The sequence below is a fragment of the Oxyura jamaicensis genome, chromosome 20, assembly GCF_011077185.1.
Source record: "Oxyura jamaicensis isolate SHBP4307 breed ruddy duck chromosome 20, BPBGC_Ojam_1.0, whole genome shotgun sequence".
Taxonomy (NCBI): Eukaryota; Metazoa; Chordata; class Aves; order Anseriformes; family Anatidae; genus Oxyura; species Oxyura jamaicensis.
In genome coordinates, this window is record NC_048912.1 from 13,457,233 (window position 1) to 13,481,826 (window position 24,594).

At 40.6% G+C, this 24,594-nt stretch overlaps 1 protein-coding gene across 2 annotated transcripts; it reads right to left on the minus strand.

Annotated features, from left to right (window-relative positions):
• Positions 1-987: 987 nt before the first annotated feature.
• On the minus strand, positions 988-15,639 carry YTHDF1 (YTH N6-methyladenosine RNA binding protein 1). 2 transcript variants are annotated; one of them, XM_035343654.1, is made up of 5 exons: positions 15,275-15,639; positions 14,924-14,948; positions 13,553-13,632; positions 7,867-9,393; positions 988-2,464 (listed from the first exon to the last, which is right to left on the minus strand). In XM_035343654.1, exons 1-5 carry the CDS (start codon positions 15,299-15,301, stop codon positions 2,438-2,440), a joined length of 1,686 nt encoding a protein of 561 aa, XP_035199545.1. In that variant the 5' UTR covers positions 15,302-15,639; the 3' UTR covers positions 988-2,437. The 2 variants fall into 2 exon arrangements, with proteins under 2 accessions (XP_035199545.1, XP_035199544.1); XM_035343653.1 differs by having other exon boundaries at positions 7,790-9,393.
• Positions 15,640-24,594: the final 8,955 nt, after the last annotated feature.

The window sequence follows — 24,594 nt, forward strand, 5'->3', positions numbered from 1 at the left end:
TACCACATTAAACTGCCAAGCCAGTTGATTGGAAACGAGCACGACTAGCAGTCTGTTTCAGATCTCCTAGCACTGAATTCTATCCACTGAGAATTATTTTCTCCCCGCTTTAACTCAGATACTGCTGTACAACCCGGCCACACCGCTGCAGTATCTGGAAGGGAAATCTCTGCATGCTGAAGCCGATACAAATTTTTTCTGCTAACCGCAAAGCCAGGCAGCAGGTTGAGACACATCACAACTTTCTTTAACAACACCGCCAAACCAGTTTGAGCTCAAGGTTCTCTCTTTGGTAGAAAATATTTACACTCGCTGTGTTAAATCAGAGCAAAGACGTATTTTTTCAGATCTAATTAAAGAAATAAATGGAAGTTGTGTGATCAAGTTTTCAGTGCCTAGATGGAGCTGAATATTCCTTTTAGCTCTGGAATCACCACTTTTCCTGCCTTTCACAGCAGAAACAAAGAGCATGCCCCTTTTATTAGATGGTAACTTGCTTATAAAATGCAGTTCTGCTTCAAAAAGTCATCTTAAAAAAAATAAAAGTCAAATTACAGAAGTTAGAGTTGTGAAATACAGCCTACTGTTGTAAAGGGAACAGTTCCGAGAGCTTCAGCTCTATTTGGAAGGTTCTGTTCTCATCCCAGTGACCTGTGTCTGCAGTAATGCCTCCTGAAGGCTACAGGGCAACTTCCAATTGTTGCTTCAGCTCCTCTACCGTGCAGGGAGAAAGAAAAGCACAAGTGGCAAACATGGTTTGTGCACGTACTTCCTCTGAGGAACAGTTAACATTCAAAGCAGCTTAGGTGTCCTCTGCAGAGTCCTGGGAAACCCTTCTGCAAACATCAGGCGCGCTGGTAGCAAACATCCCAGTCATTCTGAGCAAAACACTTCTCCAGTTAGATCCAAGTCATGAGCTCGCATAACGGGCTGCTTTAACACAGGAAAACAACTGAAAGCAGGGAAAAAACGAAAATGACATCAGGCTTGCTAAATATGTATTGTTTATTAAGGCTTGTATTCTCCTAGAGGAAAAAGTTAATCCGATGCTGTCCATTACCCCTTACAGGCAGTAACAGTCCAGAGACAGAGTTATATGTTCTAAATACAAGTCTAAATGATACAGATTAAACTTTATTTAAATTGGAGGTCCTTTTGGAGTAAATAGTATTCAGAAGATACTTGCTTTCTAATATAGTAAAAGATCCTCTACAATAAACACGTGCAGATTCAGTGTGCTAGAGCAGCGGACATGAGCACCATTTCCATGCTTAATTGGAACTCCAGTTGGTGACAGGTTCTCCGACGGTCCCCTCACTCCACAAAAACATGACAGCAAATTCAGTTTCTTAAAACAGGTTTTTTTACTCATCCAACAGAAAAAAGTTAGACATACACACTGTCAATTTTAAACATCTGAGGCATAATCCATCATATTATCCATACTATTAGTTCCTACGTTAAAGCTCAGCATTATTGGTATAAAAACTTTAAATGGCATTAGGACTTGGGGGTGGGAGGGAGTAATGAAGGGAAGGATTAAAAATGATCTGCAATTAACTAATAACACCTGAAGCTGAAACAGGTTTAAACACATTGTCCAAAACCCCTGCAATGTTGATAGCATCACATTATTATTAAGCTACAAAAACCATAAAGCAGAATTATGGCTGAGAGAAAGCATCTCGCTCACCCTCGGCAGGATATGGTATAACAAATGCACACTGAAGCACTGGTTAACAGAATGTGAAAGGGAAGTATTTTCCAGAGAAACAGCTTCACTGACAATTTGATCTTCTACTAGACAGAAAAAAACAACAATGGCGCATTAGCAATTTTAAAAGTGTAATTGTACAGATAAATAAAGAGGCATAGCAGCTGCACAAAGTGATCTGAATTTTAGATTTTTCGTTTCAAAATTCCGAAGTGCAGTTATCTTCGAAGTTTAGTTTGTTGGTTGTTTTTTTAAATGACAAAAATCAAAGCGTGGTTTCTTACATTTGCCATGAAGAAACACGGTTTGGGAAGAGGATAAAGGAAGATTTGTCACATATTCTCTGTATCTGGCTAGGAACAGAATTTGTGCCAAAATGAAGTCTTTGGGAAGCACTGACACTTTAGTACGCTCGTGTATAGGTCCACATTAGGTTAATATAACTGTTTACCAACTTAAAAAAATAAAAAGAGACACACCTTTATTAATGATTTCTACAGAATTTTACATAGAAAAAAGATACAAATTAATGCAGATCCACTTGGGCAAAAATAAACTACAAAGATGCAACAACTTAATTTCCCCTGCACGAGAAGATATATTGGAGCTGAAAGCTTTAGTTTATCCTGATGCCACGAGAAAGCACCAGAATACATAAATTTTGCTTCTCAGTCGAATTTAATATCAGTTCTAGTATATATATCAAACTGTATACGTATATTCTTATTGTTTGTTTCGATTCTGACGTTCCTGCAAAGAGAAAAAAGTTGAAAATAGTTAAAAGATTTAGTGAAATGAACAAGGAAAAGCATTTTCAGTAGTATAATAGCACGGATGTGATCCCAGACAATGACACGCTTTGTCAAAAAAAATTGCCACTACGTTTTATAAACATGTTGTATATACCTGATAAACCCAAGGATTTGGTAACAATTTAAAGCACAGCTTCAAGTGGGACAGCTGAATACCTGTACGGTCACTTCAAGCTGACAGCAGATGAAGGTCACAGCAAGGAAGGAATGGAATAGCAACATTCCCAACTAGAAACAGGACCTACAGCGTGCTCGTTTCTGGATTAATTTAGCTACTGCAATAGCAGCATGGCCAATTTGAGAACAGAAAGGAGGCGGTAGATTAATAAACTCCACAGAACCAGTATAAGTTTGAAGCACTTAAGAGTTAAGACTAAACTTAAGAGTTCCATCATATTCGATATGACTAGGATTTGATCTCTATAGAAATCCTGTTCCCCAGTCCTTTTACCTGTTCAACTATTCTGGGAGGCACCGTAAAATACTTGACAAATTGGGAAAAAATTCATTTTGTGGAAGAAAAGTTGCATGCTTTTCATGGTCTGATAAAAAACAGCAGAGCTAGACAGAACCCCAAAATTTATGAAAACATTCTAGTACAGAAGTCAGCAGCTGTCTGAAGTCTCAAAAGTTTCTGCCAGCCACAAATACAGAAAACAGGACAATCTAAGGGGTATCTGCAGGAATGCCTCAATTATTTTAAGTCCTCATCCAGCTAACTTGTGTTCTGCCAGCAGTGAGTAGGGAGGACACCTTCAGCAATTGCTTCAGGAGCCCCTGAAGGTGCAGAACACCAAAATGACTGCAAGAAAAACTGGACAGAATAAGCTGCTGTATTTTGAAGCTAGTGCATTTTTTCCAGCTAAGACACCATACAGAATGAACAGAAAAGGTGCAGTCTTACTGCTTCATCCTACTGGTGTTTGCAATAGACTGCAAGCTGCAAAACAAGCATGTAAAGACTCCGTACTGTACTTTCATACATTGATATAGCACCAAATCCTAGGCCAAGACAAACAACCGTGAAGCTGCCTAAGCATAAACAAACACCAACTCCCAAATTTCAGATTTTACTTGTTCTGTGGAATCTTTCTGTATAAAGTTTGCCTCCAAATTGTTGCAGTGTAAACATTATTTGCAAGTGTGCCAGTCCTTAAGGAAGTTTTCTGATTTTTTGCTGTGACCAGCTGACATAGCCAATACAATTTCTGTTACTTTTATAAACGGAATATGCTGGTTTCTGCATCCAGGCAGAATGATTTAAAAAAAAAAAAAAAAAAAGAACTAAAATCTTGAATAAGTTCTTAACCTAAGGTTTACGACCTTAGGAAAGCTGTTTTACCAAATCAGCAAAGCAAAGCAGGGGGTACATTCTTGATGAAAAGAACTGATTGCTGCCTGCCATTTCAAACAAAAGCTGGTTGGAAAGAGAATCTAAAACTGAACCAAAGAAATCCCATTTCCAGACCTTCATGAGGCAAGTTCTATCCCACTTCTATTTTTAAGGTGGCAAATAACCTTTACTGTACCTCATTGCCCTACCATGCCCTGTAAACCATTCCCATTGTCATCTCTGGCAACTTTTTTGGTATCTGTCCAGTGACTCTTATAATTCCACTTTTTAAAAAATGTGTCTTTCACTCTCACAGACTACTCAGACACTCAGCTCAGGCTTTAAAATTTAGCAAAGATAACTATCTATTGAGAAAATTATTACACGGTTCTTCCTACCTTGCTGCTCTTTTTTTTTTCCCCCTCTCTCAGGGGCTACTCTGAGTCTTCCTTTTTAAAAGTGTCTGAATCCATATAGATGGACAGGGAGGTGCCTGACGCAACACTTCTTCATGCTCTTGAGTATGGCTGCTCTTTGGAAGATCTCTGGAAGATCTAACTCAAGTTCTCTCCTGCATTGCTATTTGGCACTACTGCAAGCAAGTACAAGCAACTTTGTAAGTTACTAAAAAAGCTTTGTTCCTTTTGGCTCCTAAGATCCACTCGTAGCCTTCATAATTTCTCTTCTCCAGGGGAATTCTCTGATCTCTCACCAGGGAGCTCCTGTTGCATGCTGCTTCTCATTGGTGACATTAATACGTGCAGTCATCAGGCACAGGGAAGCCTGGTTTTCACCAAACTTGCAGTAACTTCTATTTTGGAGACACCCATCCCTGCAAAACTTCTGCTCCCTGCACCCCCGTATAAAGCAGCTGGTAATCTTCCTGCTAAGCTGTACTTGTTAAGGCCAGTTGGATGAAAGCATTCTCGATTTTTGTGTCAGGAAATAATTAGTATCAACTGTAAAATAGCCATGTTTTTAACTAGTTTCGGAGGAAGGACAATATTCCATCCTTAGAAGTTCTACATCGACGAACGCGTTCACAGAGCTTACTGAAAGGAGATCTTTACACTGCTAGAAGACAAGGAGTGTTCCTGTCAGCATGCACTAGCTAACACTTTACGATACGTACTCACACAACAGAAGAAATGCTAAGTTGTTGAACCAAGAACTTTCTGAGATGAAGCTACTGAGCTCTTCCACCCAACACGAAGGTACAGACCTTGGACTAGCTGACTGCCATGACACACGAGAGGCGAGAGCACAGCAGCCCTAGCACTATACCGGGGACCATCTAGTGGAACACACAGCAGTGGGGACAAATGGCTGCATTTTACACTCAATCCTGTCCTACCATGAGTTGCCAGCGACTACACAAAAATCTGCAACAAGTTTGTTTTCTTTACAAGCTGTTTTAGTTTGCAAGACAATTTTGTAAAGACCACGCATTTTGTAAAGACCACATCACACTGGATTTTCCTTTTAAAGATTTTCTCACGTGTTGCAACTTTACATTTTAAGAACAAGAGCTTTGACCAGGGCAGTTGCTCCCTGCAGACACAGCCATGTTGTAGTGGCCTAGGGAAATGACTGAGAAAGCAAGCAGGGGCCAGAAGAAACTTCATACCCCTCGTTCTTTGGCTTCCTCGTTTCTCAGGCTCCAGATGGGACTGGGAGAAAACAGGTTATTACTACGGCAAATCAGAAGCTGGACTTAGATCTACATGATACAGCCCTTGTTCATCAGCATGACCAGCACTGCTTCTTTGGCACTTCAGAGATTTTCACCCAGAATCACATCACACCCAACTAATCCTCATTTGAGGATTTCAAGGAACACAGGTGTTCCTAGATGAGTTCAACTCAGAGAGCACACTGCAGCTTACACTGCACCCCTTACTTAAGGGAACAGTGGCCAGCAACAAGCCATGAACATCAAAAAACCCAGACCCTGGAACGCGAGTGGCTCACACTGAATACATTACATTAAGTGTTTCTTCCCTTCTGAACGTTTGGGTATAAATGAAGTGTTCAACTCTCCATTAACAGCTTTTTAAGAATTCTTGCTTTTTGTAATCACGACAGCGGTGAAACAGAAGCGCAAACGGTTATCAATTTTACTGCTAAACAGAGTACGATGAATAAAAACCACGGCGACTTGGAAACCAATTAAGACGGTACATATGCGAACAACCATTGGAAAAAGCCGTCTGAGCCATAAGGGTTACCTTAACTGGCAGTAAGAGTCTTCCAAAATTCTCATCGGAAGGATAATTTTGGCGTACTAGGGAGGATTCAACTTCAATAGCAGGAACTTCACAACAATAAGTTTAATTGTGTGGATATCCTGCAAAGAAACTCTTCTAGTAATCAACTGGACTCCTAAAACCCATTTATTCAAGGCGGGGAGGATGGGGATCAACTTTCCAAGACAGTTTTTATTGTCTGGAATAAGAGATCGCGCTCCCTGATAAGGGGAGGTGGTTGTGACAAGACAAGGGGCAACAGCTCTGAACTGAAAGAGATTCAGAGGAGATATAAGTTAGAAATTCTTCCCTTTGAGGGTGGTGAGGCTCTGGTCCAGGCCGCCCAAAGGGGTCCCTGCCACGGGACATAGGGTTGAAGCCAGGTATCTTTAAAGGCCCCTTCCAACCCCAACCATTCTATCATCATTTAGGATTCTCTCCCACATATGGGAGCAGCTCTTCAACATACACATTGCATTGAATATTGAATTGCTATTTGTCTACAGAACAAATGGAGCATTGAGGTAACGGCTTTCAGGTTTTAGCTTGTGGAACCCTGTGGAGAGTACAGAGGAAAAACTTCACATCTTAAGCTCTCCTTCCCTGCTGTGTTGAAATATGCTAGGCATGTTGTATCAGATGGCTGGAAAAGGTTGAGCTCAAAGTTCTTAATACATTGATCTCCTTCTCTCTCACAATTTAAGGGTACATTCTATGAATACAGCTTAAAGCAATTTTATCTCCATTTTTAAATGCCAATAAAACATTTAGAACAGCAACTTTGATTTCAGGCCCAGCAATACATATTCCGTTGTTGATTTTTGCTCCAAAAAGATGTTGAAGCAAACGAGCTGCATTAAACCAGCCTGTCAAATACATGCTTTATTTCAAACGCCATACAAAAAAAGCGTATGAAACGCTGTCAAACAACTTTAAGCACTACGCAACTAGTAACTACACTAATATTTTGTCCCAACACCTATTATTTTGTCAGTCCTTTACTTCCGGACTGCCTAACTGGAGAAAGGCATTCCTGGAACTGAGGTCAGGGGACAGCTGACTCTTGGGGCCATAAAAGCAAATAGAAAAGGTTTACCACACTTTCCCAGTTACTGCCCCAGTTTTTCATACATCCTCACTCATGACTTCTTTTCAAGAATTAGTAGGCAGATTGGACCTGGGAACTGAAAGCCTTTAATTACCCAAATAATACATGTGACTTCAGCAGCAGAAACAACCTTTCTAGCATTACTCCAGCAATTTTATGCAACCCCTTTTCCAGAGGTCAACTGAACAAACAACACGAGGCAAGACTCTTCTTGCTCTCAGAGATAACATACAACAAATGCCACAACAGTTATCGATTTTGATAGACTGGTTCCAGTCAAACAACTCTAAAACACCTCATATTTGTACGGCAAAAAGCTTGCATGGCCACCTTTGACAGAACTCCACTCCGAAAAACAAACTAGTTTCTAATCTATTAACCATTTTAAGATAAAAATAACTAAAAAAAAATGGACATTGACATCCTTTACCTGCATCATTGCTTGACCTTTTGTTCTGAAACGCATTTGCTATGAAATCATGTCACAGACAAATAAGCATCAGTTTGCGGTGTTGTTAAACACAAATAAAATCACCGAGCTGAGATGTATTGAAAACATTTTGAATTCCTACTTACATTTTTTCCACCAAAGCAGCCTTCACATTTCACTTTCCCCATATCTGTGTATAAAATAAATTTTTTAATAAGTTTACCTTCCGCACCACCTCCTCCTCTTCCTGGCGCTTTTCATAATGAGAAAAGTCATCAAAGATGGAGGTCGTGTGCTTGTAAGTAGCAATAATTTTAAGCACTTGTTTTGCTTTTTCTAAGGGCACCTCCTGTGTATCACGGGAGTTTGTAACGGGTTTGTTGTCATTGTTCTCCAGCCTGATGTGTCGGAGCTGGTTGTTGGGCACATCCTTCACAAAGATCCACTTGACATCAAACTTGCCCTTCCACTTGTCCTGAGACCAGACACCTGCACTGGTGCCATAGTCCACAGGTGATTTCATCTCCGCAACTCCACAGAAGTGTCCACTACCATTGACACTGAATAGCAAGTAGACTGGGCCCTTACTATTCATGGACCGAAAAGCACTGTCCAGCCGTTTGTTGCCGTGCTCCGTACTACACCAAATAGAGTATTTAATGGAACGATGAATATCATCCTCAGAATAACTCTTTATTATGAACACACGTCCATTTTTAAGGTTCCATTCAAAATCTTTAGGGTTATAGCTGTGAGCAGCTTTCAGTTTTTCGAGAACAGGATGGGACTCACCACTCGGAACAGGGTTAGGCTGGGTGCTGCCAGCTGAGTTGCTGTCGTTACCAGTTCCTCCACTTTGGCCAAAAGCTGCATTTCTGTTGCGAGGCGCTACCCAGCGATTTTGGGGTGGCTGCTGAGGGCTCTGATACTGTGGTTGAGTCAATGGAGGAGGCTGAGCTGGAACAGGCTGAACAATTTGTTGCTGTGGCTGTGGAACAGACTGAGGAGAAGGTATCTGTTGGGGGGCAGGAACTTTTGCCACAGGACCCTTATTGTCCCAAGTACCTATGTCCATATTATGCTTTATAGGCGGAGGAGGCAATGCTCCTCCAATCACAGGTCCAGTTTTTGTTTTCATTTTAGGCTGTGGTTTTGCAGGCTTGCTAGCTATAGCCGCCCACGAGGTTGGTTTAGATACTGGCAAGTTTACATTAGATCCACCGTTACCAGAGAGAGCACCTGTCATCCCAGCACTGTTGACAACAGAACCTACTGTTTTCACAGCCGAAGTTGTAACATCTCCGCCAATCTTAAGTCCAACCATTCCCTGTTCAATGCTGTTCATTCCAGGAGCTTTATTTAATGTGTCATTATGAAATCCTGTTTGTCCGTCCACGATGGTACCACCCAGGGAACTAGGCGGGTAGCTGTAACTGCTCCCATATGCTGAACTTTGAGTCTGTTGTCCTTGGGATCCACTTGTTCCCCAAGCTGAGAAGGCAGGATTTTCAGGGAAGAAGTTAAAACGGTGTTGATAGATATTATTTCCCAGACCCCCAGGCTGTCCAAAAACAGCATCATGCATAAAATGATGATCTCCGTTACTGAGCTGTCCATAGGTGGTAAGATATGGGATTGGAGGATCTCCTCCCGTAGACCATGGTGCTTCACTGAGAGAGTAGGGAAACCCAATCGATGGTGGATAATAACTGGACAGATAAGGATCAGTCATTGATGGATAGCTACTGTTCTGTTAAAGGAAAAAAAAAAGGTAACTTCAGATATCTAAAACTTTGTTTATAAATAGCCACAACACTGTACATCAAACAGAAAACAATAGGGACAAGGTAATTAACTTCTAATTAAAGATCTCAGTTCACACTGCAAGAAAGATTCAGTTATCTGAACACTCACAATACACTCCAGTGCTATTTTTCACAGTGATGTTAGTACCTGAAATCATATAAGCTTAGTTACACTATTATGGGATGTTTTGTGGCCTCGTCTAGAATTATTTCATCTGCCAATACTCCAAATATTTCAAGAAACTTATGTACCGATACATTCTGTGTCTCACAGCATTAAGGATATTTAGTTTATCTTGATTACCAGAAGAGCTGCATGGAAGAAGTTTTAGATTAAATTGCTTTAATATGGCAGCACACAGAAAATGCAGTCACAGTCCTTATTATGGGATTGTTTTGAAGAGCCAACAGTTCCTAACAAGCAAACCATACCTGAAGTGGTAAAACATGCAAAGGCTACTTCTGACACACAAAGGATCAGAGTGAGATCGCATTCTAAGAAGTGTGCCAAGTTTGATTTAAGTAGACCTAATGACTAGAAACTGAAATTAAGACCACGTGCTAGAGACAACTACATACACATACAGCACGTGACATATTCCAGTAAGCCACCCAAAGTATTTGTGACAAACCCTATCAAACGGTTTCTGAAAGTCTTTTCCTCCCTCAGTAGTAAAGTTACAAATGTGCAAGAGCTCTTCAGACCGTCCTTCCAAACAGGCCACCTTTTCCACTCTATGAAATAAAAGACTGACTTGTTACCAATGAGCAAATCCTTCTCCGAATTTCTACGTTTTCCTCCCTTTCTCCCTCTTGACTATTTTTTAGACCAGATTCAGAAGCCCCCTCCATTTTTCCAAACCTACAATTATTTCTTAGCTTATTCAGAAAAGGAAGTAAAAAGACTCCTTGCATAGATGAGCATAATACCCAACTGATAAATTTAAGGGTCAGTTTTATTCCTCATTGTTCACTGACTCCCTTCCATGACACCCCAAGTAATAACATCCTTATTTTCCATATAAAGAATGATACCACGAAATGCCACCAAGACTTACATACACTACTGATATTTCAACAGCCTGAGTCCAACGTTACTGATTCAAAAGACAATTTCTGCCACTGCTCATGCTCCCATTATATGCAAATTATATCCATCATTAACAAGAGGAATACTACCTACCTTCCCATGACAAGATCCTTTAAAACACATTACATTTTCTAAGATTTCCAAACCAAAAGAATGTTTGACATGATTTTTTTTTCCTGGGAGACTTTTCTTTGTGACTGATATCAATGTATTATTTCTTAAGTTATTAATATCAGAAAAAAGTAGAAACATACATTGTGGGAGGGAGATACTTATCCTTCCATATTCCACAGATAAAGAACTTAAGAGCAGTAAGAATCAATCTAAAGAAGGCAGGTTTTATCCTAAAATATTTCTGCTGTTTCTAGACAATTCCTGAGACTGTCACCTCCTGTAAACAGTCTGCAAAGTTTCCGCAAGGATTCTAACAAGATTAAGGGAAAGTTTCAGCAGACATCTTGACAAAGCATTTGATCTACTTTGACTGGCTTTATGCCAGAGCATGTAAGAGCAACCCTGACAGAAATCCTTCACTGCAACAGTGGTACATGCATTCAACAAATTTATCCTGGAACTTTCTGCACCCTTCCTATTAAAAAAAAACAACCACTGAATTAATTAGGAAAGGAATCCTTCCTCCTGAAGTACTCACACTGCCAGTAACACCGACACTTATAAAAAATCTTTTGGTTCTGGCTGACAGTACACGGGGGATGCCTTCCTTGCTTTGAGCATAGCTTTGTATGTGGGTATCAGACACTCAGAGTTACTGTTTCACTTAAGAGTACTTTTACTGGAGTTAACAACAGTTATCACACCTGGAACTTGTTCTCCAACTCTCTAACTATTGCTATTTGGATACTGGGCCTTTTTGTGGAAAGAAAAAAGGCATCCCTAATGAAGTGCAGAAAGATGGAGGACAATTACATTTTATTAAATTATGTAACATGCTTGGTACTCATTTTAAAGACTAATTTGTAATTTTAAAGTATTAATTTTAATACAGTATTATCAACCTACATTTGAACTTTGATGTCAAATACACATTTGTGTTAGGAGAATGTTTTATTTTTAAAATATTTTTTAAAAATAGTTCAGTTTTGAGTCTCTTGTGTACATTACCTTATTTTACAGTAATTAAAAGGACTAAATTAGTCTGAGTAAATAACCAGGTAAGACTTTGTTCATGGCTGTCCACTACAAAAATCTCAGTCCTACTTAACATTACCGTTGCTTTCCAGTTAGAACTGTAAGACCACCTACACAGTTGGTTCTTGCAGCACGCCAACTTCTTGTCATAGCCTAAGTCCCAGTCAATGCAGCTATGCTTTAATGTATCTAGACTTCATTAGAATTATGGAAGTTCTACATCATAGTATTTTTTCCATTTTAAACCTAATCATTGGGCTTGTTGAGAGCTAGAACAAATATTTCCTAGAAATTATCTGTCATAGACAGCCTTTGATTTTTTTTCTATGTGGAGTTTAATGCTCAGTACAGTAAATGTTCCAAGACATCTTGTTTTTAACTAAAAACTACATGCAAATGTAATGAAGTGGGATTTCAAGAAATCAGAGAAAGGATACAACCTTGATCTCTTTCAAAACTAATTTTGCACAAGATAGTTTTACTTCATTTTTTCCACAAATTTCATGCTTTTTTACCTGCCACATCACAAGAGAATGTGCTTCATTCATTCTTCAACACAGTTCTAGAGAAGAGAACGTGCTTCTTGAATGATTTTAACTTTGTGCAAGCCTGGAGCATGTGCCTATGTTGCATACCAAACCTGCATACCAGGTAGTCCACACAGTGCAGAGCTAACACAGCCCATGTTGTCCTAAATGTGTTTGTCCCAACTCCGACAGTGGTGTACCTAGATTGCTTCCAGGATGGAAGTGAGCTCAGCAATATCTATGCTGCGCTACAGTTAGCAGCATTCAGAAAGTTGCAGTGATCTAAAACATGTAACACAGTTTCTTCCCTCTGGCTGCCCTAACACAAGGCTTAATGCACCTTTAAGTATACAGTAGGCAGCACTAGAATTGAAGCAGTTTGCTTCACTGTTCAAGATTAAATCACAATTTCCTCAAATGAAACAGGACAGCACGCTACATGTGTTCTTTCATCCTCTTCCTTTTTTTAAAGCATGTACTTGAATGTTCCTTTGCCAGCAAGTTCAGTGATGTCACCAGTATAAACAGTGTCATTTATCAGCTTCAGGCTGAATTACAGATTTACTTTTTAAAACCTACCACTAATCCTTTCTGTCAAGAAATAATAACGTACCTCTGCCATGCCTCCCTTTTACTGAAGCAGATTTGTGTGTGAAAAAAAATTTGCATACCCACTTTCTAAACATTTTGTTCACTTTACAAAGTTTGTATTTTAAGTCCAAAATTATCATATTAGAAGATTTTCAATTGCAATGCTATTTAAGTCCTGGATGTTGATTTAATGTACATCATAATGAGCTAAGTTATATTCAGAGTTTGCATTACAGTGCTTTATTCTTAAAACAATACATTTCCAAGTCTTAAGATATTTCAGAGGACACAAAAGAGCAATATTTGCTTAAGTGTATAAAGCAGGCAGGAGATCTCTGCAATCTTTTCTCAAAAGCAATATCCAAGTTTACACTCTGGCAATCTCCAGGATTATTTAAAAAGACAAATCATGAGACCCTAAAAGCAGAACCTCCAGACTCTCCCATGCAACTCATCTTTCAGATAGCTGCAAAACTAACTGGTCTGTCACAGCTCAACTATGTCAATAACCTGCAATTTGAGGAGCCATCAGCAGACACTAGTTAGAGCATTAACTTCATTTTCACTTGTGGTCATCTGGATACGCACAGCAGTATTAGTTGGGTGAGCACAAGCACTTGTATTACGAAGTAACACTATACGCCAGTCACTTCTTTTTCCATTTCTATTTAAGGAATTTGCTCCCTTAACACATCCTATGAATTGAGCGCCCAAGAAAAAAAAAAAAAAGGTTAAAAATACACTAACCTGATTTGACTGCCCAGAAAGGTAAGGTTCAAAATCGTTGTCATGAACTGTATCCTTCTGATGTAATGAACCATTTTGTACTAGGAAAAAAAAAAAGTTAAAACACATTATAACACTGCTTAGCAGCAAGTAAAAAAAAAAACAGTAAACTGTTCCATTTCATGTTAGTTTATGAAAAGCTATACTGAACTTGAGTAAGTTAGAAACCCAAACTTTCCTACAGGTAGGGGAATAGGCAGCCCCTGAGAACTCCCTCTGAACCAAGAAATAATAGTTCTATAAAAAGGTTGTGAAAAACAAAGGTAACAACATCAGGTGTTCTGGTACATAATTAGAACTCTCAGACTGATCCACAGCTTTCCCAGCATGTTTTGTTTACTTCTCATTTAAGTTGACTAAAATGAAATCAGATGAGGTTGCATTTAATTATAAAATAATGACTGCTTAGTGCCCTGACATTCTGACATTTTCAGGCAAAATTTAAATCTCATCTTTTAAATGCCTAAGTTACAGATACTTGCCTGAATCAAACACCTACTTATAGCTACTATTTCACAGAACAGCTAAACTAAGCTAAAACTACACAAAACACAGTGTTTAGCAAGCAAGCTTGAGAATTTATATTTCTGGAAAGTTTGCCAGGGAGACTGGAGGCAAAAGAGAGCATACAAACATAGGAAATAGCATCAAATTTATTGTGAGTAGAGGCAGCTGGATTTTTAAGGCAAGTTAAGATAAATTTAAAAGCACTTATGAAATGAAAGACATTGCTAGTTTTGAAGTCTAAACGTTTACACACTTACTAGCAATCATAGCACAAATCAGGGCATTTTCTTGAACAACTTGTTTTTGAAATTAAATTTCAAATGAAGCATAGGTATTATTTAAAAAGCTTATTATTTCCAGCAGTTATTTAAGAAACTTTAAATTTAAAAAATAGTTGGTTTTTCGCCTTACTTATGACATCTAGTACATACGCAGTCAACTGGAGTCCAGTAACAGGACTGTTATCAAGTAGAAGGAAACTAAGCAAAAGCATGCAAAGTATATATATAGGTATATACAGATAGATAGATCTTGAACAGGCCTTCCTTCATAATCTTTTATGGAATTGGGTTATTTTAAGAAAATTAGGATCTTTATTATAAACGTGATTAGCACTAACATATTTTTTGCATGGTAAATTCTGTAGCGCTAAGTGGGATGCAAGAAAATTCATATGAATAGCCGTTTTGTATTTTTGCAGCAAGGCCCAGCTTCCTTTGTTATCCAGAGCCAAACAGCAACACCTTCCTGCTAACCTACAGGTATGCAAATAACCCAACTCTTGCAGTAACAATTCCAACGGCCAGATCTCCGCGCAATCCTCACCTTTGTTGTCCTGTCCTTTCGGTCTCTGGAAAGCCACGGCACATGATCGAGTGAAGAAGAAAAAAAGAAAAAAAAAAAAGAGAGAAAAGGAAAGAAAAAAAGTTAATTTTAGACAAACGGTTACATCGTCACTGCAAAACCCACGGCCGACGGGGGAGGGCTGAGGTGAGGGGGGCGGGCTGAGGGCCTGCTCAGGCGCTGCTGGGGTTTGTGTGAGCTGGGGCCGAGGCGCCTCAGGGCCTCCCCCCGGCATGGCCACCGCTCCGGGGCGGCGGCGAGGCACCGTGCCCGGGGTGGGGGGGCCACGAGGCGGCTGGAGAGCCTCTCCCGAGCCGGGCCCGAGGTTCTTACCTGAGGGTCCACGCTGGTGGCAGACATAATTCATGCACGGGGCCGCCGTGGTGCAGCGGGAGCGGGCGGGAGGCGGGCAGGGCCCGGCGGGGCCTCTCCCCTCAGGCGGCGGCCGCGGGCCGAGGGGGAGGGACGGGGGCCGCTGGCCCGCGCTCGACGTTTCCTCAGGGGACGGAGGGACCGGACGAAGGGCCGACGGGGAGCGAACCGTGCCTCGCCGAGCTGTGCCGTGCCTCACCGAGCCGTGCCGCGGCGGCCCCGTCCCCTCACATCCCCCCGGGCCCTGCCCCCGCCGCCCCGCTGCAGCCACGGAGCCGGAGCCGCCGACTACCAATGGCGGCGGTGACGTCAGCGCCCACAGAGCGCGGGGCACGCCGGGAGCGCACGGCCGGGTTGGGAGGGGAGGGGGGTGGGAAGGCGCGCAGAGCGCGGCGGCACCTGTCGCGCATGCGCGGTGCGCGCAGGCCCCCGGGCACCCGCGCCCACCGCTGGGGCCGTGAGGAAATGGCGGCGGGGCCTCCGAGCGCCTCCTCGGCTGTACGCCACCGAGGGCAGCCCCTCACGACCCCGAATCCCCTTCACGTAGCCCCTCACGAGCTTGTAATCCCTTCACATAGCCCCTCGGCAGGCCCCACCCCTGTGGGGCTTGGTAGGGAAATGAAGCAGTGGCAAATAAAGCTGCTGAGTTACAATTGCTCAGTGATGGCTTCTGCTGAAGCTGAATTTTAGCAGTTTTCGGGGTGGGCTAGTGTTTTCTTAACAAGAAATCAGGTGAAATAAAAGCAGTGCCCTTCTCGTATCTGAGTTCTGGATCGTCATCAACTGAATTGCAACTGCTGCTGGTGCATAGGGTTTGTTTTTGTTTTTTTCCTAAAGGGGTAGAACACGTAACAACAAGAACTTTTGCAACTTCTTGTTAGCTTTTAGGATCCCACATAGAACCCTCTGGTCAATACACAATTCTTCGGTGCTGCACAGAACAAAAAGGTGGCCCATGCCCTCCCCAAGGCCCTGCTGTTTGTTAGATTACTTATCGTAATACAGAAACTTGTATGACAATCCGCTTTATATCTGAGGTCTGGTGAACAAATCATAAACATTTTGTGATGAGACAGAACTCAGCACTGTGTTGTTATCTTACTGCTTATAATTTCGTAATGACAGAGGCCTTACTGCCCTATTAACTTAGACTTAGTGATCGTTGAATCGTTGCTCGACTGGAGTCTGGTGGACTGGGAGCCTCTTAAGCCACGCGCACACACACACAAAAAGTAAGTTTCATCTGAGCACTTCTACAGAACAGTGGAAACATGTTAGTAGGTATTAGATATTTGTAGAATATAATTCTGCCTTCTTTGGAAGTTGGTGCAGTACTAAGAGCTATAACAGAATTTTCACTGATTAACAGTGTTACTGAAACTGTCCTGTCACATGTTATATAGGTTCCTGACATCTGGAGAACAGAAATAGATGTCCAGAAACCTGACTTTTTCTTGAAAGTATCAAAATACCTGCAGGGATTTAGTTTAGTAAGTCTCTTGCCTTTGAACATACTTCTTGTGTGGGTTTATTAATACAAACATGCACCGTTTACGGTTACCAGATACACATTACATTAGGAACATGTTTAAGAGAAAATTGAATCCAAATTAGGTCCTCAACATGCGCATAATGTATTGTGTACTTGTTTGAGGTAATAACTAGGCCCAAACTAGGCCTAGTACCAACTTGTACAATGCTCAGAGTTAAGACTGACATACTAACCAGTAGTTCCAGAGATTACAAACCTTTCTTGTTACCTATTCATGGCTTAATTTTGGGGATAAAATTGATAAATGTTAGTCCTTGTGAATGGTACTATACAATGCAACCATCCCTTCTTTTAGATAGAGTTAAAACCAAAGTTTTCTTTGTCTTTAGAAGTTCAGGAATTGTTAGTTTGAGTTTGTATTTGTTATTCCAATAAAGTATCTGAAATGTGCAGTCCACATTCTGTCAGCAGTCATCAAGAGATAAGAAAGAATATTGTGTGAATGCTCAGCACCTGGAGATGCTTTAAATTCTTTGTCTTAGCTTGCAAGTATTAATTGGCATGTTTCATTTTAATTGTTTGCCAAATGGTGTATGTTATGGACACAGTGTGTGCTCTTCAGAGGCCCTGGGTGAGCTGGAAAGGCCATCCAGGGAACATTGCTTCAGAAACAAACGTGAGAAAAATCAAACAGCATGGCATGAGTGCAGAACATCTGTCAGAAAGAAAAGTTTTGTCCTGAATACTTGGGTGATGGGCACTGCTGTGAAGTCCATGTGATTATATATGTTCACTAGTCCTGATATAGCAGCTATGTGACTATGAATCATCCTAGCCATGAGTGTATGTAGGCAGAATGTTAGAACTGTATTTGTTTCAGCACCCTAAGGTACAAAGAACTAAAGCTATTAGACTATACCTGTTTTTTTAGATTCAAAGTCAGAGCATGTCAGGTGTATATGTATGTGTTTGTCTAAATCCATGTTTGTGGGATTTTTTTTTTCTTTTGCATTAGGAAAATGTGAGTTGCTGCTTCTTCCTGGTGACTTTAAGAATGATCTTGCCTGTCCATTGAGAAGTACCCAATCTTTTAGGAACAAACCAGTGAGTCTCAACTGAAGCACATGGGTAAGATGCAATATTTAGAATGGTTTCAGCTAAATTGAATTGTTTTATATCTTCTCAGAATACTCTTGGAGAGTAACAGTGTAACCTGTGGGCTAGCACATTTTTTGGTTGTTTTGGCTTTGTTGGATCAAACACAGTGGTATGTTCTTCTCATATAAGACATATGTAAGGATACCTTTTTCTTCCTTTGTTAACACTCTGAAATCTTGGAAGAGTTTGTAAATTACAGAAGATCATTTTTTTCTTAAATTGGATTTTACAGGAATCTTATGCAGCCCTTTCTGCTATGAGCAGGGAGATAAAATCAAGCATTGTCATGCTGGAATCATCTCCCTCTCTGCTCCCCACACCCCTGTGGAATGTAACCAAAGCAAGGATCCAGTTTTAATTTCCATCACTTTAGGGTAAAATAAGGGCAGTCACACAGAGAAGTACTATCTGTTCTTTCCTGGTTTTCATGTCACTGGCATGCTTTGTGAAAACATGAGAAGGAAAACTATATGCAAAGAGCGTGTCCTGTGAACAGATATCTGACGTCTTCATCACATGCTGTTCTCTGTAAGACAACTTCATTGGAAAGCTGTAGCAAGGACCTCAACTGAGCAACGACTGATCACAAGTGTCCCTCTCGTTCTTTGTCATCAGCAACTCTTTGTTGCTGTTACGTAGTTTCCATGAACTTGTAAGGTCAGTCTTTGCTTACTTTTTTGAATTGTCTCAACCATTTTTCTTTCACTTCATCTTTCTGCAGTGTCTATCATCTTTCTTCATTCTTGGTATCGATTATTGATATGGGGCAAAGCAAACCTATTCTGAGTCAATTTGCGTGGGAGAAATAGGCGATTGGTAGTGTGAATAGCTCAAGAATACACCTGTCTGCCTGTTGCCCAAGTAATAGGCAGCTAGGCACATCTCTGTGCAATAAAAACATGTTCCAATCTATAGCAGAATTTAGTTGGAAAATTACATGTTCCATATTCCTTAATGGCTGATTTTCCACCAATTAAAAAATGTGTTCTGTTAAAGTCTTAACAATGTCTGACAAATCCTTCTTTAAAGGTAACTAATGGCTGAATGGTGGAATGTGCATTAGTCACCAGCTGATAGCAATATCTTCTGAAAAGTTTTGTTAGTTTTATTAGTTAGCATGTTGGTTTGGTGAAGAATTTGGAGTAGCAATGCCATGCAGTTCAGATGAGGCTACACATCTTTTGTTCCTATACCTCCTGCCAGGGAATGCCAGGGAATACAGCACAAGTGTGAAGCTCCTCTGTGTAAGAGTCAGAAAGAAGCAGGAAACAACAGGAAGCCGGGAGAGACAGAAACAGTGAGGAAGGGGAAGCACAGCTGATCTTTGGGAAAGCCAGCCAGATCCTACTCAGAAAGGAAGGGAGAAAAGGATTATCATTCATGCTTTCCATGCTCATCATGGAATTGTTTTTAGCCAGCCAGTTCTCTCATGAAATTGTAAGTTGTATTTCTAATCCCTGTGCTACTGCTCAGCCCTCTAAGCACTCTGCTTGCTCTTTGGATATGGCATTGTGCTGCTGAAAACATAAAATAGCTCATGCAGTTTGAGGCAGTATTGAATTCTTACATATTTTTGTAAGACTTCAGAATGTTGTGGGAATCAAACAGAAAAAACCCTAAATGATAATGGGTGAGTTCTGGTTTTGTGCCTTTTTTTTTGACGATGTTTGTGTTCATTGCCAAAGACAAGCAGCAGCAGAAAACCAACTAAAGAGGGAAAAAAGAGGAAAAGAGGTCCATGAAAAATAAACTTTTTTTTTCATCTCAAAAAGCCATCTAGAAAAGTAAGAAAGCAACTATTTTCTACAAACAGCTTTTGAAAAAGTGTTAAACAGCTTTCAATCCCCTCTATCTTCTATAGCATATTTTTGTAATAGGCTGAACACTGAAATCATGAATTTAGGAAACCGTATAAAACATAATAATGACGTGTGGCACAAACACTAATTTTCCTTGTTCCAAGGAACTCGAATGTTAGTTTGCTTTTCTTTCAAACCCCAGTACTATCAGTTCTTCTATTGATTTTTTAGATATCTGCTGTGCTGTGCAGATTTTTCTTTTGATATGTACTGTGCTCTGTTCCTGTGGGCTGGTATATAAATAGCGTTTGATTCTAAGCACTTTTCATGATTAGTGTTGCAAGCTACATTTGAGCTGTTCCTAACTATTACCATACATGAAGTTTTGAGGCAATCAGATGCTGCGGTAGTTAGGGTTGAAAGAAAGTATTAGGGGAGGAGATTAAAAGGTTGGAATCCTTAGGAAATCACTTAAAACATGCATCTGTTACCTATGCGTTAGCTCTGGCAGTGTAAGTTTATTGTAAGTGTATTTATAGCAACATTTTTCAGCTTTCCTGAATGAATGCTTGATAACATAGGGAAGGATTAATCTTTTATCATGTTATTAATATGTTAAATTTGTTTTTGATTATTGTTGAAATACCCAGTGAGGATTAAAAATGACCAGTCATCAGGTGGAAAGCACAGCAAGGGAGACTGATAAGCAGAGAAGATCCCTTTAGATATGTGGCACTACTCGTTTTTTTGGCAAAAGAAAGGACCTTGAGCTGAATGAAGAAGCAAAGTGAGACTTTAAGGTTTGCCCTAGGGGAATGACTTTGTGTTTGTCTCTGGTGTGACCAGTCACTTTTCACTGTGCCTTGCCATTATTCACTGAATTGGATCATGCTGCCTGTTCGCAGCGGATTTGTTTTATGGATGCCTTGGAGTTGGTGTCAACAGACAGCAAGCAACCTGCTGTGGTCCCTCAGTGCACTAGAAAGCAGCTGGACAGACAGGCGTCCTGAAAGGTTTTAGTGGTGCAGGAAATACATTGCCAGCAGCTCTCATGAGAGCAGCAGAGTGCAGGTGTTTTGCTGCAGGATGATTCCAGCTGGCCATGCAGTGTGAAGGGAGATCAAGGGTAATAGATAAGGAAGAGGCAGCCAGAAGATGAACAGCTAGACCCTAAATGGAGAAACAGAAGAAGTCACCTACTTCTATGGCAACTAATTTAATGCCTCAGCCCAGAGAGCAGTTCTATCATAAGGTTTGAACTGAGCCCTGTTTTGTTCTGAAAAATGGGTGCTTGTCTCCATGGAGCAGTTAAGGGTGGTTCTGAACAAATGGGAACAGGAATTATGCTGTAAGTTTCTTTGATATCCTGCCCCTTTACAGATCAGCTGCAGTGTCAAGCGGTGGCATCTCAATTCATGTTCCCAGCCTCCTTGCTTCTTTAATAATGCCAGCTGATACACTGTTTTTCCCTGTTACAAAAGCCTCTTTCCTCAGGATTTTTTGATTCACTCTTAGCTGAGCAATGAAAGCACAATAGTCTTCCTTGAGCTAAACCATGCAGAACAGCTTTATCCCATTACATACGTGTAGGACCTTAAGATTAGAGATACTGGAGTTTTTCCAAGGGTTCCTGTCACTTCAGCCCTTTTAGGCTGTCTCCAGCTATACTCTGGCCCTTGTTTTTTGCTTTCCTTCCAAAAGGAAGGATTGCTTTCCTTCCAAATCAGGCTGATATTAGCAAATATATTTTTGATTAATTACATTTACATTTATTTCTTCCTAGAGTGTTCCAAAGCACTGCCTGGCATGGGCTTCCAGTTACCCCTGAAACAAGCTCAGCAGTGTAGAATTTAATACCTTCCTCATGCAGGGGCACAGTGGTGATGGTGTTGGCCATTATCACTGATCTGTCCTGGCCTCCTGGTTGATGCTTACTGTTTTCCACATTTGTTTGTCTTTAGCTCATTTTGCTCTTCATTTTAAGACAAGCTCAAAAACTCAGTAGGACATCTTAATCCTCTGAAAAGGAACAAAAAATACATACAGATTGCTAAAAAAGACCAATCTTAGTCTCATACGACACATTATTGAATGTTACTTGCTTTCAAAATTTTGGTGTGCTAAAATAAAACCCCATCACTTGTCCTTGAGCATGCTGCTTTATTTTTCTCTTTGCATCATACTTGTCACTTCATCTTCTGCTACAGGAGTCCTTATGAGCTTTTCTTTGTTGGTGAAATGTTCCCTCCAAGATCTGTTATGAGTGTCCCCCAAAGAAAACTAAGCTTAACCCTGTCTTGAAGCTTGTATGATGTTAAAAGAATGCTATATTAGCAACTAAAAAAAATAAATTAAAAATTAAAATAAATTAAAAAATTATTTAAAAATAAATTAAAAAACTGATCATCACTGCTAGAATCAGTCAAATTTTGTAAATTAACTTAGAAGCTGTCTTTCAGCTCCTCTGAACTCATATACAGCTCCCTCTTTAACAAGCTTGGAGGATATGGAAAGGACAATGTAGAAAAAAGAACTTGTTCTTGACACTGCCCAAGGCACCCTATAAATCTGACGAGTTACTCAGCTTCCCTGACAGTGCCATCTTTAAAATAGAGGCAGAGGATATCTGTGATGAATTTTGAGATAGTTGCCCTTGATGTAGACTAAACGGGGAACCATAGCCCCAGCCACCTTGGAGGCTCCCTCTGGAAGAAGTGGAATTGTACAGGCCTGGCAGTTGAGTACACCTCCACAACAACACAGCAGCTGGTGCACCAGTGCTGCCCTGTGCTGTGGTCAAACTTCTTAAGCATTCCATGAAAACATCCCTGACTTGCAGACTGCTGCTGAGGCCTGGGTGTGACTGTGAAATAAGCAGATCCAGGAGCCTGCCATGTCCCCAGTACCTCCCGAGATCAAATTTTAGAAGCAAGGCAGTTATAAGCGGTACAAAACCAGCTCATTGCTTGTAAAATGTGTCAGAAGATGAGAACTGATCATTCTTACCTATTACCAGGTAATTTGCCATAAGCCATTAGTAGTCCCCAAACAGCCTCTGTAAGAGGGACGTTTTCTAACTCTGTATCTTGCATTTTTAGGATACATTCTTCAAGAACAGGACATGTGGAGCAGAAGATAATGTGCAATTACATATAAACTCATTGTGGACAAATGACATGAGCCACCTTCACATTAAAAGATTCTGTAAATTGCACATATAAGCACTGCCCCCTACTGCTCAAGGGATTTTCATAAATGTTTATTTAATTAAAAAAAGTTTCAACAACAGAATGTTTAATTAAACTATTTGTATCGGCTTGCCTGTAAGAAAAGGACATGGATCTTCTTAGAAGAAAATTCCCAATTTATCATTTTTATGAGCATAAAACACCTGTGTTCTTATGTTAACAGAAGCAATTTATGTGTTCTCAAATACATAGTTTAGAATAAGAAGGCAGGAAGTTAGTAGAGACAACCACATTTTCAAGTAACTGCACCTTTCAAAACTGACCTTAAAATCCTTCCTTCTGAATTAAGAGCACAGGAAAGCAACGGAATAGAAAGATTTCCAGTTGCAAAGATGTGATTGTAACAAAAGAATTAGTGTTTATCCCCAAAGTAAGGGCAATGTAATCTATTCAAGCACTCTTGAGTAAATTCTTGGCTTTCATTTTATAGTACATCTTCTTGGAAATTGTAGGGTGCAAAGCATATGTGTGCGAGTGCAAGGTGAAGAAGATAGAGTAATGCTGTTAGAGTCACAGCATTACTGCAAGCACTTGGTGAGGAGCTGCTGTCATGCCCCGTGTGACATCGTGGCATATTTGATGTATGTTATAACTTATGTTTGACAGTCTCCTTTTAAAATATGATTATGTTTGTCTCTGTTTTATGAAATCAAAATTAAAGAAGAAATCATAACTGCACAAGACATCAGCAATTTAGGGAAATTGGTAGTCCTACTGAGAACCCTTTTACTTCCAGCAGCAATCCATGTTCCCAAGGCTCCCACGCTTTTCTGGCGTGGCACAGATCAGTGTCATCTGCTGTGGTTTGAAAGCAACCCCCACAGAGGATCTCAGTGCACGAGTGATGTTTGGACCTGATTCAGCTGATAATAAAATTCCTCTGTTTCAATGTGGCTTTGGAACGCTGTCTTAACATGGCTAGACATTTGCTACAGAGATAATTTGTGTCTACTTAAAGACTCCATTACGTTGTCAGGATCCACAGAGTTTTCAGTGGACATCAGAATCAGACTAATTAATCCTTAAGACCATGGTTCTGAGGTAGAAGATGCACTAGTCCTTATCTGAGCGACTGGGAAACTGAGGCACAGCCTTTGACAGCCTGAGTCTTCCAAGTCTCTAAGCAGCTCCTTCACTTAATTGCCTGTTGGAAGGCTGCTTTAATACCTGCAAAATCAGGAGCATGCTGAATGCAGCTGGAGTTGAAGTGTATGACAGAGCCATCCCAGCACAAAGCCCTTTAGCACCACACTGCTGTAGTCGCTACTGTTATTACCACATGTGTGTATGTTTCAGTAGTTATCTGTACATCTCCAGGAGTGCCAAAACACATTTGGTTTCTTCACAAGCACAAAGACTGTCTAAATCATGGCTGCTAACTGAAAAGAAGTCATGTAAAAAGGACAAAAAGTGATTTTCCTGGGAGATAGCAGAGCAGAAGGGCTGGGTGTTCTTGTGAAGCCCTGCACCAGGGAGAAGGAACCTCACACCCTGAGTGGTCAGCCTCCAGATTTAGGGGCAAAATCACTACATCAAAACAGGAGAACTGCAAGTATTATCTTAAGTTAAGATGCCACAACCAGC